The sequence below is a fragment of the Neopsephotus bourkii genome, unplaced genomic scaffold, assembly GCF_033783945.1.
Source record: "Neopsephotus bourkii isolate Nb327-2 ecotype Australia unplaced genomic scaffold, CSIRO-AGI_Nbou_v1 NB_410, whole genome shotgun sequence".
NCBI lineage: Eukaryota > Metazoa > Chordata > Aves > Psittaciformes > Psittacidae > Neopsephotus > Neopsephotus bourkii.
The window spans coordinates 232,690-244,867 of NW_026900914.1; the positions used below are offsets into that span (position 1 = coordinate 232,690).

At 36.8% G+C, this 12,178-nt stretch overlaps 1 protein-coding gene across 2 annotated transcripts; it reads right to left on the minus strand.

The window, feature by feature from the left end:
- Positions 1-1,011: 1,011 nt before the first annotated feature.
- Positions 1,012-9,799, minus strand: PAM (peptidylglycine alpha-amidating monooxygenase). 2 transcript variants are annotated; one of them, XM_061349370.1, is made up of 6 exons: positions 9,645-9,799; positions 8,498-8,597; positions 7,080-7,133; positions 4,003-4,209; positions 2,366-2,422; positions 1,012-1,834 (listed from the first exon to the last, which is right to left on the minus strand). In XM_061349370.1, exons 1-6 carry the CDS (start codon positions 9,735-9,737, stop codon positions 1,653-1,655), a joined length of 693 nt encoding a protein of 230 aa, XP_061205354.1. In that variant the 5' UTR covers positions 9,738-9,799; the 3' UTR covers positions 1,012-1,652. The 2 variants fall into 2 exon arrangements, with proteins under 2 accessions (XP_061205354.1, XP_061205356.1); XM_061349372.1 differs by lacking the exon at positions 7,080-7,133.
- Positions 9,800-12,178: the final 2,379 nt, after the last annotated feature.

Genomic DNA, 12,178 nt, shown 5'->3' on the forward strand with positions numbered 1-12,178 from the left:
ACAGATAAAAGTAACATTGCCTTGCTTTCAAAAGCAAGATAGAAACAGGCCATTTTCCTTTGCAACATTAAGGAAACAGAGATTAGCAGGAGAGGAAGCAACTTAAGGGTATGCGCTAAATACCTCTCATGTGAAACTGAGCCTGCACCCCAGCATTTTAGAAAGCTATCCTGGAGGTTTTACTTGAGAAAAAGCAACCTATCAAGGATTTCAAGTTTTTGTCCCAGAGAAAGGAGATTTATAAAATGTTGCTGGGGGAGAAGATCTTATTGTTGTTACCCTTACTGCCTCAAAAAACACCTTGCAAAACCTGCTGCCACAAGAAACCCAAAGCCTGCTTTTCAAGCTCACTGCCAGCAGCACCCTATTACAACACTTCCAGTGACGATAATGAAAGCCGTCTCATGAAGCCCGGTGACAATTACAGCTGTGTGCACTGTGCTCGTAATACAGCAGATTAATCGTGCTCTGGTCCTTGAATGAGACCCATAAATCGGCACGATGATGTCATACAGTGATTCATACTTGAGGTGTGATTCATGCAGCTGCAATAATTGTGTGGCAGGTCATTCAGTGAGAAAGCACATTACAGGATTGAGGGCTGCTGTTTTATGAAAGAGTAAGGGAACATGGAGAAACAAGATAATCAGTACTACAGATCAAGTACCTGCCCTGGCTAGTTTGCATATTTAATGTGAGACACAGGTTTCCTCTCAGCTCTGACCAGGTTTTATTAAAGTAAATACTCTGCAGTTTTATTATACAAGTAGAAGTTCTCTTTAAGCTTGACTTTGTACATGTATGTAAATTATTACTCTTTAAAAAGAAAACCTTGTGACATAGCAAAATATTTTCCCAGCTTCTGTACAAAAATAGCTCTTTTTTTTTCTTTCTCTTTTTCTGGTAGAAGGCATTGAATTTTTTACTGCATTAAGTGGCCTGTGTAATTTTTACAAAAGTGGTATAAAACCACATGAAATATGCAAAAATTCCAAAGTGCACTCCGACAGCTAATGCTTTGCAAATACTTTATTACACAAATTACATTCAGCTTCTGAAAATAGTGTTCTAACAGTGATACCATCTAAAAATAAGACATCCCAGAAACACATCAAGTTTGGAAGAAGAAAAAAAATTAAATAGAGACTTTTTTCTTTCCTTCAATGCAATATAATGTTAGTGATTTTAAAAAAATAGAAGAAGATTTAGCAGCTTTATTTTCTTGTGGCACTGTATTTTCTCTGTACTGCAACAAGTTAAGGACATTGAAGAGGAAAGGCACAAAACAGAAATTGGCAATTGAATAGTTACAGGAAAAGTATTTTGATGAAGCAGATAGTATGACTTATTTACAAGATCCCCAGTTTAAAATGAGAAAATTCTACTGCTTTAAATCAGTGCTGCAATTAGAAGACTTTGCTTTATTAAGATGCTCACATAAAAAACAACAGCACTGATTTGGAACTTTCTTACACTCCTCTGCCTAAAAAAAACATAATTAAAACCAAACAAAAACTAAAGGAACCAGTGTACAGCCCCACACAGACTCGTACAGTTTACAATTAAATACACAAAATCTTAAACGTGCTTTAAGGGAAAAGGAATATGACTTTTTGGGTTGGATCGTATAATGGAGAACTTAAAGGCTGGTTTCAGGAGGATAAAGGTGCTGGTGGAGTTGGTGGTGCTGAACACTCTTCCTCTGAATCTGTGCCTTCATCTTCATCTTTTTCTTGATCACTGCCTTCAGTGCTCACTCGGTCAAAACCTTTTCGACTGTAGCTCTTGTGACTTGCAAAAAAGTTCCCAAGATTAAGGCCACCACTGCCTTTCCCTGTGGAAAGGAAAGGTTTGTTGTAACGCTTACTTTACTCTACGGGGGAATAAAAATCTATCTGCTGATTCACCAGGATAATGGAGACTATTTTACGTGTCCTTACAGAAATTGTTTTTAAAGATCAGCACATTAGCCACAAAAGCTAAGTACAGAGATTATGAATGGGAAAGGAAATTAATTTTTGAAGGAGAACTTTTAAACAGCATCCGTTGTTTCACTAAGTCTTTATGTAACCTACTTGTGTTCCCAAGTTTGCCCTTCATCTCAAAGTGCTTAATTTCCTTCACCAGATTTAGATAACCCATTATAACAGGTACTGCTCTGCCACTGGTAGTGACACATCCTCTTCAGTGGGCAGATAATGATGGATGAAAGGTGTCATAGAATACATTTTCACAAAACACCTGAGGTTTGCCCCCAGTCCTTTCTCTGAGAATGTTCCATCAAATCTGTTATTCAACTAGAAGTGGACAGAAAAAAAGCCTCCACTTATTGTTCTTAAAAAAATCCTGAATGACTCAGACTCACCTCTAACTCTGCCTAAAATTCTTCCTGAACTTGAATCAAGTTTGTGTTCCCCATCACCTGAAAAACAAAGCAGATTTCAAAAATAAGCTAAAAAAATAATATTCTATTATTAAATACAAATGAAATATGAAATATAAACCCACAAAATTAAGTATAATTAAATAATTATCTAGGATACAAAGCACAGATATTCAACAAATTGATCAGCAGCTCTAACAAGTAAAACTGACACTTTTCAGTTTCTTGATTAAGGAGAAATTGTAATTCCTAACAAAATCACTATACCACAGATGTTTATGCCAATTCAACTATTAAGAATATTCACATGCAAGATATTTCTGAGAATTTAACTCCCTCAACTGTTCACTCATGTTACTGTGAAGAGTTTGCTATTTATAACGTATGCAACTACATTGCAGCACACTGCAAACTGCAGCTTGACATTTGAAATGGTATCATTTCCCTTGAAAGAAGACTGTTTTTGTGGAAGACAGTGAATTTCTTCAGGTATTTTGGAGGAACTTTCTCTCCCCCTTCACACACTGCATCTATCCTCCCCCCGGTACCTCTTCCCATCCTTAAAAAAAAAAAAAAAGAAAAAAAAGAGTGCCATGACCTATCTGTCTTTTCTTATATACTACATAGCTTCCATAAACCTGTGCAAGAAGGTACTTTTACCAGTGTAACTGTATCATGCCCCTTGACACAGTAAATTCAAACACTGCTTGAATCCTACTGGAATCCAAAGATGCTATTTAGGTCACATCCATTAATGGCAGGACTGCAGTTGTCTTGAGTGTTAGCATATCTAATACGCTAAACTTGTTTGAACACAAAGAAGTTAGGAAGCTTTTATTTGAAATCTTCAAATAAAATACATCCAGTTCAGCTGCACAGCAACAGAAGATCTCTGAATTACCTAATCTGCCACTGTATGTCCTAGACAGTAGCAGAACTATTTTATTTATCTATTGCATGTACCTTTTCTTTATGAGAGTATCTAGATAAAGCTATTTATGCAATACAAAGTATCATGATCGAACTCCTACTTTAGTCTACCATTTTGTCAAAAACAATTTACTACGAAATATGAACTAGCAGCAAATTTACATAGCATTGTAAGTACCAGTTAAAGCACTCACAGCAATGGGTAGAGGTCTATTATGGTATCTGACTCACAAAATGCACAAGGTAGTAATGAACAATAATACATAATGCCTTGTAAATGTTATCTGTTTGCTTTTTGCATATACTGTTAGAGTCCTTTGTTTTCAAAAATTTAAAGATCCCAAACTGAAAATCAAACTATGCTCAAAAGTATTAAAATTTATGTATTCTAGACATAAATTTTATATCATGAATATATTCTCTAATTTCTGAGACACAAGTTTTTGTCTTGACACCAGTTAAAGTTTTAGATACATATTCTGAAAAGGTGGTGGCTTGAGATGCAATGTTAAAGGCTGCAGTTGCTGTGTGCACACTGATTCTTGGTTTGCATGCAGTGTCACTGCTGTAACTGTTCAGAAGGGTAAAGGGACAGTGAGCCTCTCTCTTCATACCCTCATGCTTCGGTATTCAGCAGTGTTTTGAACTGCAATAATAAAAGCCTGTTCTCTAGAGTTACTCACGGTTACCTCCATAGACAGTTGTCTTCCTCCATCGAATAAATAATAAAATTGCCAGCAGAACAACAACAGGGATAATTAGAAGAGTTGTAATAAAAACAAATGAAATTCCAGTGCTGGTGTGTTGTTGGACTAAATGTTGTTTTTCCTGCTTCTTTACAGGGTCTGTTGATTCTGGGTTGTTTTTCAATCTGCCTTCTACAATTGTTCCTGATTCTTTAAAGAGAAGATGATTTCAGCATGTAATCCATTTGCATCAAGCAACAGAACAAGGCATTAAAGAACAAGCTAGAATACCTGAAGTGTATAACAAGGAGTAACAAGGACACAAAGGAAAAACACTTATGGATACATTTTTAGCTCCTGCTGGTGTTATTCCAAAGTAAGGCAGAGAGAGTCTGAATATCACTCACTGGCAAAGATGCTCTCCCTTTTTCTCAATGGGGAAAGGAGAGGTGTCAGGGAGAGTTTATTCTTAAAAACTATCTATGATTTAAAAGACAGGAAAATCCCCAAAAGATCTATTTTTGCAAGTAGGTGTGTGATGTAATGTCAAATAAATATCTCATTCTGATAATAACACTTCCAAAGGTAATGTAGAAATCCAGTATATTATGTATTATCATAAAAAATAAAGGAAGGCATTTAAAGTTCTTTTTAATAAAATTTGTGACAAAGGGTTATATTTTCCAAACTCCCATGAGAGAACTTTGGCTCTGGAAGTCTGGAGAACATTTGAAAACTGCACCTGAGCATTTCTGACTGATTTATTACCTTTCCACCTACAAGGAGAAAACCAATTCCAATAAAATCCTCTATGCTGTTTTGTATGTGCATAAAGAATCACATGCTTTGTGCTAACTTAATGAATAAATATGTCTAGCTATATATATTAAAGTCTGCTTTAACTGCTGTCCTGGGTTTGGCTGTAACAGTTATTTTTCTGCTTCCTAGTAGCTGGTGCAGTGCTGTGTTTTGGCTTTGGTCTGAGAACAAAGCTGATAACACACCCATGTTTTAGCTATTGCTCTGTAATGTTTACCCCCATCAAGGACTTTCTGAGTCTCATGCTCTGCCAGGGAGAAGGGGCGTGGGAAGCCAAAAGGAAGCAGAGACAGGACACCTGACCTGACCTAGCCAAAGGTGTATTCCATACCACAGGACATCATGCCTAGCATATAAACTGGGGGGAGCTACCCGGAAGGCCCAGATCACTGCTCAGGTCAGGCTGGGTATCGGTTGGCAGTTGGTGAGTAATTGTATTGTGCATCACTTGTGCTTATTGTTTTTTTCCCTTCTCCTTTTAGTTTTATATTCTCTTCCCCTGTTATTTCCCTTATCATTATTATCATTACTGGTGGTAGCAGTAGTGATTTGTGTTATACCTTAGCTACTGGTCTGTTCTTATCTCAACCTGTGGGAGTTACATTCTTTTGATTCTCCTCCCCATCCCTGCAGGAGGAGGAAAAGATGAGGAAGTGGGCAAGCGGCTGCATGGTTCTGAGTTACTGGCTGGGCTTAAACCACAACAGCTGTATGTCTTAAGTAGCTGTGTCAGGAACACTCTATATCAACTCTGTTTTGATTCTGTATCAAACTTAAAAATGATGTTTTGTTCTGAAAGAATAGCAAATGCTTCAATTTACACTGAACACACTAATACAGTGATAACAATTATAGTGCTGTCTGTTCAAATAGTAGTTACAGCCAAGAGCAACTTTCCTCCACTGTCTTGTCTACCTCTGAGCGAAACTACCCTTCTCCACACAAGAGAACTTCTACGTCTCCATAGTCACCCACTTCACACCAGCACAATAGTAACAGCCTGCCACAAGGAGGTTGTGACAATACACGCCACGCCTGCCCATTTATTAAGCAGAGGATGGCACAAAGTCCATTGGCTACCTGTTTTCCTCAAGTGGAGTTGAAAGATGTTAATTTCAGTACAGGTACCCTAAACAGTTTTAGAGTTTGTTACTTAGGAACTGCTTCTGGTGGTACTACTGCAATAGCATTAGGACTGTCAGCTAGCTATCTTCCTAAAGAAGCCAAAATGCATTCTTAATTTATCTCTAGATCTGTTCTACTATGAATGCTGTATTGTGAGCACTTCACTCCTGAGCGCCTCAGTAGGGCTGATGTACCAATAGAGAGAAAACAGAAGGATAACTATTTTGACAATAAGGATTTCATTGTCTTATAATCTCAGCCTCTTTTATTCTACTTTGTTCTATATGCTTGGTATTGCCAGTTGGGATCTGTTAGTATCCTCCTCTGTCTGCATATACACGGCTAAAGCAAATCACACAAGCTCTGATTCGACCAAAGAAAAACATGTACGAATGTGTGAATATAAGCAGACTGGTACTGTTTTTCTGAGAGGGAAATGAACTTTTCCTTTTCAACATAAAGGACATACATAATGATACAAATTGTTAAAACTACTTCTCATCTTCCAAAACTGCTATTTCACCCCTTTGATCTCTACATGTATTTCTTTATCTCCTTATAGTAAGTTTTTACATGTTTTTATTTTCTTTTTGTTTTCCTTTTTCTTGTCATTTTCATGAAGATAAAGAGAAAAAAAAAAAGGCAGTAAACCTAGGGAAATAAATGTAAATAGAAAAATTTGGGTTTTTTTGCCATATGGTATGACTGGCAAGGCTGTGTATTGAAAGACTATGCAGAAAGATGAACCATTTGCCATTTTAAGTTTTTTGGTTGAGGGTTGTAAAACAGAGGGAAGGGTGCTGGGGGGTTGTGTGTGTAACTATCACAGTTACATTTCAGAGCTATTTCTGCACAGACATCAATCAGGACCATACCAGACGGTGGTACAGAATTAATCCACTAGTTAAATTTTTATCTTAGTGTCTGTGAAGCACTTGTCATCACTGAAAATGAAATGTTTGGATTTGCTGCAAAATAGCCTCTACTAAGTCACACTGCTCATTTTACCTGTGTGAAATGATGGTGAAAAGTAACAGTCAAACTAGACAGCGTTCTTGCCTCCAACTTGGCAGAAGCCTGTTCCTAATCTATGTGAAAATACTGGTTTCTTCATTTCCATTGTGAATCAGACTAACCTTTTATTTCCTGTACCTCAATACCAGCCTTTTTAACTGACCGATGTTCCATTTCTGTAAAACAAAATTATTCTTCAGGACAACTGACATTTCAGAAAGACAGTGACATTTCTCTGCTAGCTTTCTCAAATGTTCAGTACAATCCTACAGTAAACAATCTCGTCAGTTTCACCAAGGAGAGTCAATATAAATGATTAAATAGCTCACAAGGCCATGGAAATAAGAAAGAGCCTGATCCATGGAAGGTGTTTGCAATAAGTAACTGTTATGCCACAGAGAGATTTTATGGGCACATGTAAAGGTTCAAAGGAGTCTGACAAAAATAAAAATGTTCATTGTAATCAAAATCACAATGGATTAAAGGCTGGCTGAAGCAGGGCTCATTAGCTACTACAGTTTCATATTGCAGATAAAGCTAAAAAGAAAATTATATACAAGGACTTTCCTCCACCTGCAGGTGATGAATAATTCCATTATTATTTTATTCTTGTATCTCTTTAAATAAAAGCTCAGAATTTTTGTTGTTCAGATTACTATATGCACGTAAAGTCATATCCAGTCAGAATTACAATTTATGTGGTCCAGTCTCCTGCTACTAAGAGCAGCTGATACCAGATGCCCCAAAGGAAAATCCATGAATTACAACTGGACAAATACAGAATAACTAGCTTAGTCAGAAGTTCATTTATAACAGCAGAGTCTTACTGGTTGATTAACACCCTGAAGCCTGAGCTTTATCTCTCTCATACATTTTTTATCCAGTATAATGTAACAGTGGATTATATTTTATTCCTGTAAAATATCTAAACTCTCTTTCAATCCTACTAAATTGATGTCTCACTAATCAGGTCCCTCTCGCTGAAGTCAGGCTGCTTGCCTTGGGTATTACTAGATTAGAACTGGGAAGTGTTTCCACTTCATGGAAATAGGACTTCTAATTATGCTAGATTCATTTTCTAATGATAAAGACCCCACTGAAATTTATATAAATTTTAAGTTGACTTGTGTTTTTACTTTAGCCCCTGAGAGTTTCCTGTATGATAACCTCAAAAGGAAGCAGTTGACTTCTCAGCAAATGATACACTAAAACTACTAAAATGCAGAAAAAACATGGTATTGTTTAAGTAGGTAGTGACAGGACAAGGGATAGATGTACCACAGGGCAACTGCATTTTGATTCCTCCTGTGACAAACTCATGCACTCAGGACACTTGTTTGATAGGGCATGCAGCAATGCTAAGAATGGTCTTTTAATGCAAACAGATCCGTAGCACACAGATTCTGCAGGCAGAGCTTGTAGGGTACTTAAATCATTGTCATTAAGCCAAAAAAGCTTTTGGTCAGTGGTACCAGCTAAGAGGAACTGACTTGAATATACAGAATGTGAAGTTATGACATTAAGAACAAAAAGAACATACTTTCTGTGGATGCAAACTTCCACACTGCTCTGGCATGAACATCTCCCACAAATACTGTTTTATCTTCTGAAGCAACAACATCATGTGGCATCTCAAAGCTCTGTGAAGATAAGCAGTCACAGATTATTCTTTAGTGTCTACATGTCCATGAGGTCTCCTTAATCCTGGACTTGAGACTGGTCATATTCAGTTCTTGGAATGGAAAAAGCAGTAGCTGATGGTGTGAAGGCCTAACAGGAGTCAGGGGAGAGGAATTAAATTTCTATGGTATGTTTGTCTTCTCCAAGAATAACAACATGGAGATTATTCAAAGTATTCAACCAAAATATTTTTTATATTTATAGTATTTATAATATTTATTAACTTATAATATTTATGAATTTATAATATTTATAATACTTATATCTATATTTTTGCATTCAATTTCATCCTATGAAATATATATTTAAAAAATAATGACTCTTGGTCTCAAGCCCCCATATTTAGTTTTTGTCAGAGTTTGTATGCAACACAGCTATTTGCTATACTCAGGAACAAACCCTCTCTGTAATATAATTTAAAACTCAACTGCAAATAACAGAATATATGTGTAACCCAGAAACGTGAATCTTCAAATTCATTCTTTAGTCTAAGACGATCTATGGTATTATCTTTTTTAATAACCATAATTTTTAATGTACAATTTTGTATGACTGACATTTAGCCTTGGCTTCCAAACTAACCTTCTGTAAAGAAGGGATGTAACCATACAGCTGAATATTATTTCTGCTTAGGAATACACTCTACTTTTTGTCAATTTGTTATCATCTAAATATATTAATACATCAAGCCATTCACTCTTCTCTTAAATTAGCTTTTAAGAACTGTCTGATGGCAATGAAGTAAACGTTATTCTGAATGAAGTTGTTATCTGTAAGAATCACCTTGAGGATAGTATATTTTCCAAATGTGTACCACATGTAGCAATTAAGACCTGAAATTCTAGTGTCTTACTCAGTTAATATGATAAAGAATTCCCTTTCAATACCTTACATTATAAAATATCTTATTTCCTATGATGGTTTTATGAAAGTTGGAGAAGTAGGATGCTACCAACATTTTCATATATATAATTATAGGCACCAGGCACTTTGTCCAACACTCTTACCTTTCTAAGTGGAATAAAAGTATCAATTATTTCTCCAGTAGAGAAGTTCATCACAAATCCTTGTACTGGTTCTGCCTCTCCAGGGTAAGGCATTCCATTAACTGCAAAGAGGAGACCTGCAACAACACCAGATTTGCTTTAAAAACACACATAAAACAAACTATAGTCAAGATGAACTGGAATAGTATAGATGAAAAAAGCATGGCTGAGAGAAAAAGAGAGACAGACTGAAGTGCTATCAACTTAATACGAAACTAAATCAGAAGAGGAAAGTTAAGCAAGGTATTGCAGGTGAAAGCTTGGCATATAAAAGACGCACATTTTATTCAAAGGAGAAGAACAAGCCAAGCAATAGATTACAGATTGGTTAAATGTAAAAAAAGAACCTGAAAGCATTAAAAAAAAAAAAGTATCTGAAGAATGATTTGATAAGGATGCTTGATGGGATAATGGAGTGTTCTTTAAATGCATGAAAAGCAGAAAGCCAGCTAGGGAATCGGTGGGACCACAAGAGGAAAACGTCTGAAAGGGCAACTCAGGTTGACAAGGGGCCTGTGGCAGAGAAGCTCAGGTTTTGGTTTTTTTTTCTGTTGAGTGTGTTGGGGAGATTCTGACAATTTTTTTGTAGCTAATAGGTCAGAGGCGCCAGTTCAACTGGAAGGAGATACACAAAAGATGTTAGACAAGTTGGAGGTTAATAATTCACCAGGGTTGGATAGCATTCACTGAAGTTCAGAAGGAAGTCAAATGAGAAATTACGGACTTCAGGCCAAGCTGGAATAACCTAGCACTGCAAACAGCCACTGCTTCAGAAGACCAGCAGACTGCCAAAGTAACGCTCTCCTACAAAAAGGGCTCAAAATGGTGCCTGAAAAGTATGCATCAACTATTCTGGCCTCCATCCCCAGTAAGATGGTAGAAACCATAATGAAAAATAAGACATTTACCCATGTGGACTGTTGGAAACAAATTGGTAAGTCTTTCTTTAAGGGGAAATTGTGCCTCACCTCTCAATGGGGAGAAAAAGCATACAGCGAAATGAGTTTCTGTAGACATGCTTGGACTTTCAGAAAACCTTTGACAAGGTTGTGCATCAGAAGCTATTACAGAATGTGAGTTATCACAGGGCTGAATGAAAGACCCATTAATGAACAAGAAGCAAAGAACAGAGCTTAAGGGCAGAGCTTATAATTTTTCAGGATGGAGAAGTCTGAGTAGTGCGATCCTGCAGGGATTGCAGACAATTTCAGTCAATAGTCTTCATCAATGACCTGAAAAATGGGGAGAACAGTGACATCTCCCAGTCTGAGGAAGGTACTGAGTTCTGCAGAGTAGTCAAGAACTTGAGGATATTGAGAAAGTCTTGAGACTGGATTATTCTGCCTTTCAAGAAAGACCTAATGAAGTTAAAGATGTTAGAAGAGCAAGGCAACTACAATAGTCAATGGGCTGAACAATTTAATATCTCACAGGGAGAGATGAAGGTGGCTAGAGTTCTTTGGTTTGGAGAGGAGAAGCTAAGAGGCAACAGATCTGGGGAGTGTTTTTCACCAACTCCCAAAATGCTGAGACTTTGAATCACTCAATGAAACTGTGTCACTTTTTTAGATTAAAAAAATAAAGCGGGTAGCGAACTTCTGGATCCGGTAACTGCAGGATCAAGGGGGCAGACAGTACAAGCCAGTCGTAATGGGATTAGGAAAACTCATGGGCAATAGGTCTATAGGAAGATACTATGAAGAAGAGATCAGGAGCTACCCCCGAACACCCTTAAATAAAATGCTTGTGGATGCATGAGGAGCAGGAGAGGAATGGATCACAGAATGCAGCCAGTCTTACACATTCTCCTTAGAATGCCTCTGGTGCTGCCACTGTCAGAGACAGATCTATAGGTAACAAGTATCTCATCCAGTAGAGCATTTCTTGGGTTCTTGGCAGATGTAAGAGAGATAGTCCTGATACTAAATTTCATACTAACTACACAGTCAGCCTGACATGACAAAATTGCTTGTCCACTTCTTTGGATGCTCACATTACTTTCAGCGTCAGTATTAAAAATCTAACTCCAAAACTTATTACAGTAATTGTTAGCCAAATTGTGGTATTAAAATCAACACATTTTTCAAACTGTTAAAGTTTTTTTTTATGAAACCCAAAACTTTTCTTGATAATTTGAAATGTTTTTATTTTTCCTTCTTTAATGGACCCTGAAATGTATATTTTAAAGCATTATTAACAAAGTATTGACTGTGCAGTCACTAAGAAGCAAACAAGATCTTCCAATTGTTGACATAACATTTAGGGAGTCTAATCAACCATTTGTCAGAAACAGAGATTATATACAACCTTCCCTCATGTCAGAAGTAGGAAAACAGGACAGCTGTCAAATTTTCCATCATATCAGCTCTACTTTGAAAGAGAATAAATATCTGTCCTAACATGATGATAACATGATGCACTCCATATGAAGTAACACTGTACTACAATACACTGGCATAAAACAGCTACTTAAATATACATACCTACACTCCTAT

Excerpts from the sequence above, each read along its gene's own strand:
- PAM (XM_061349370.1), bottom strand. The coding sequence starts at position 9,737 with ATGCCTTACCCTGGAGAGGCAGAACCAGTACAAGGATTTGTGATGAAC. Across the intron at positions 8,598-9,644 it reads CTTTTATTCCACTTAGAAAG|AGCTTTGAGATGCCACATGA; the intron begins GTAAGAGTGTTG and ends TTATCTTCACAG. Across the intron at positions 2,423-4,002 it reads GAAGACAACTGTCTATGGAG|GTGATGGGGAACACAAACTT; the intron begins GTAACCGTGAGT and ends TTTGTTTTTCAG.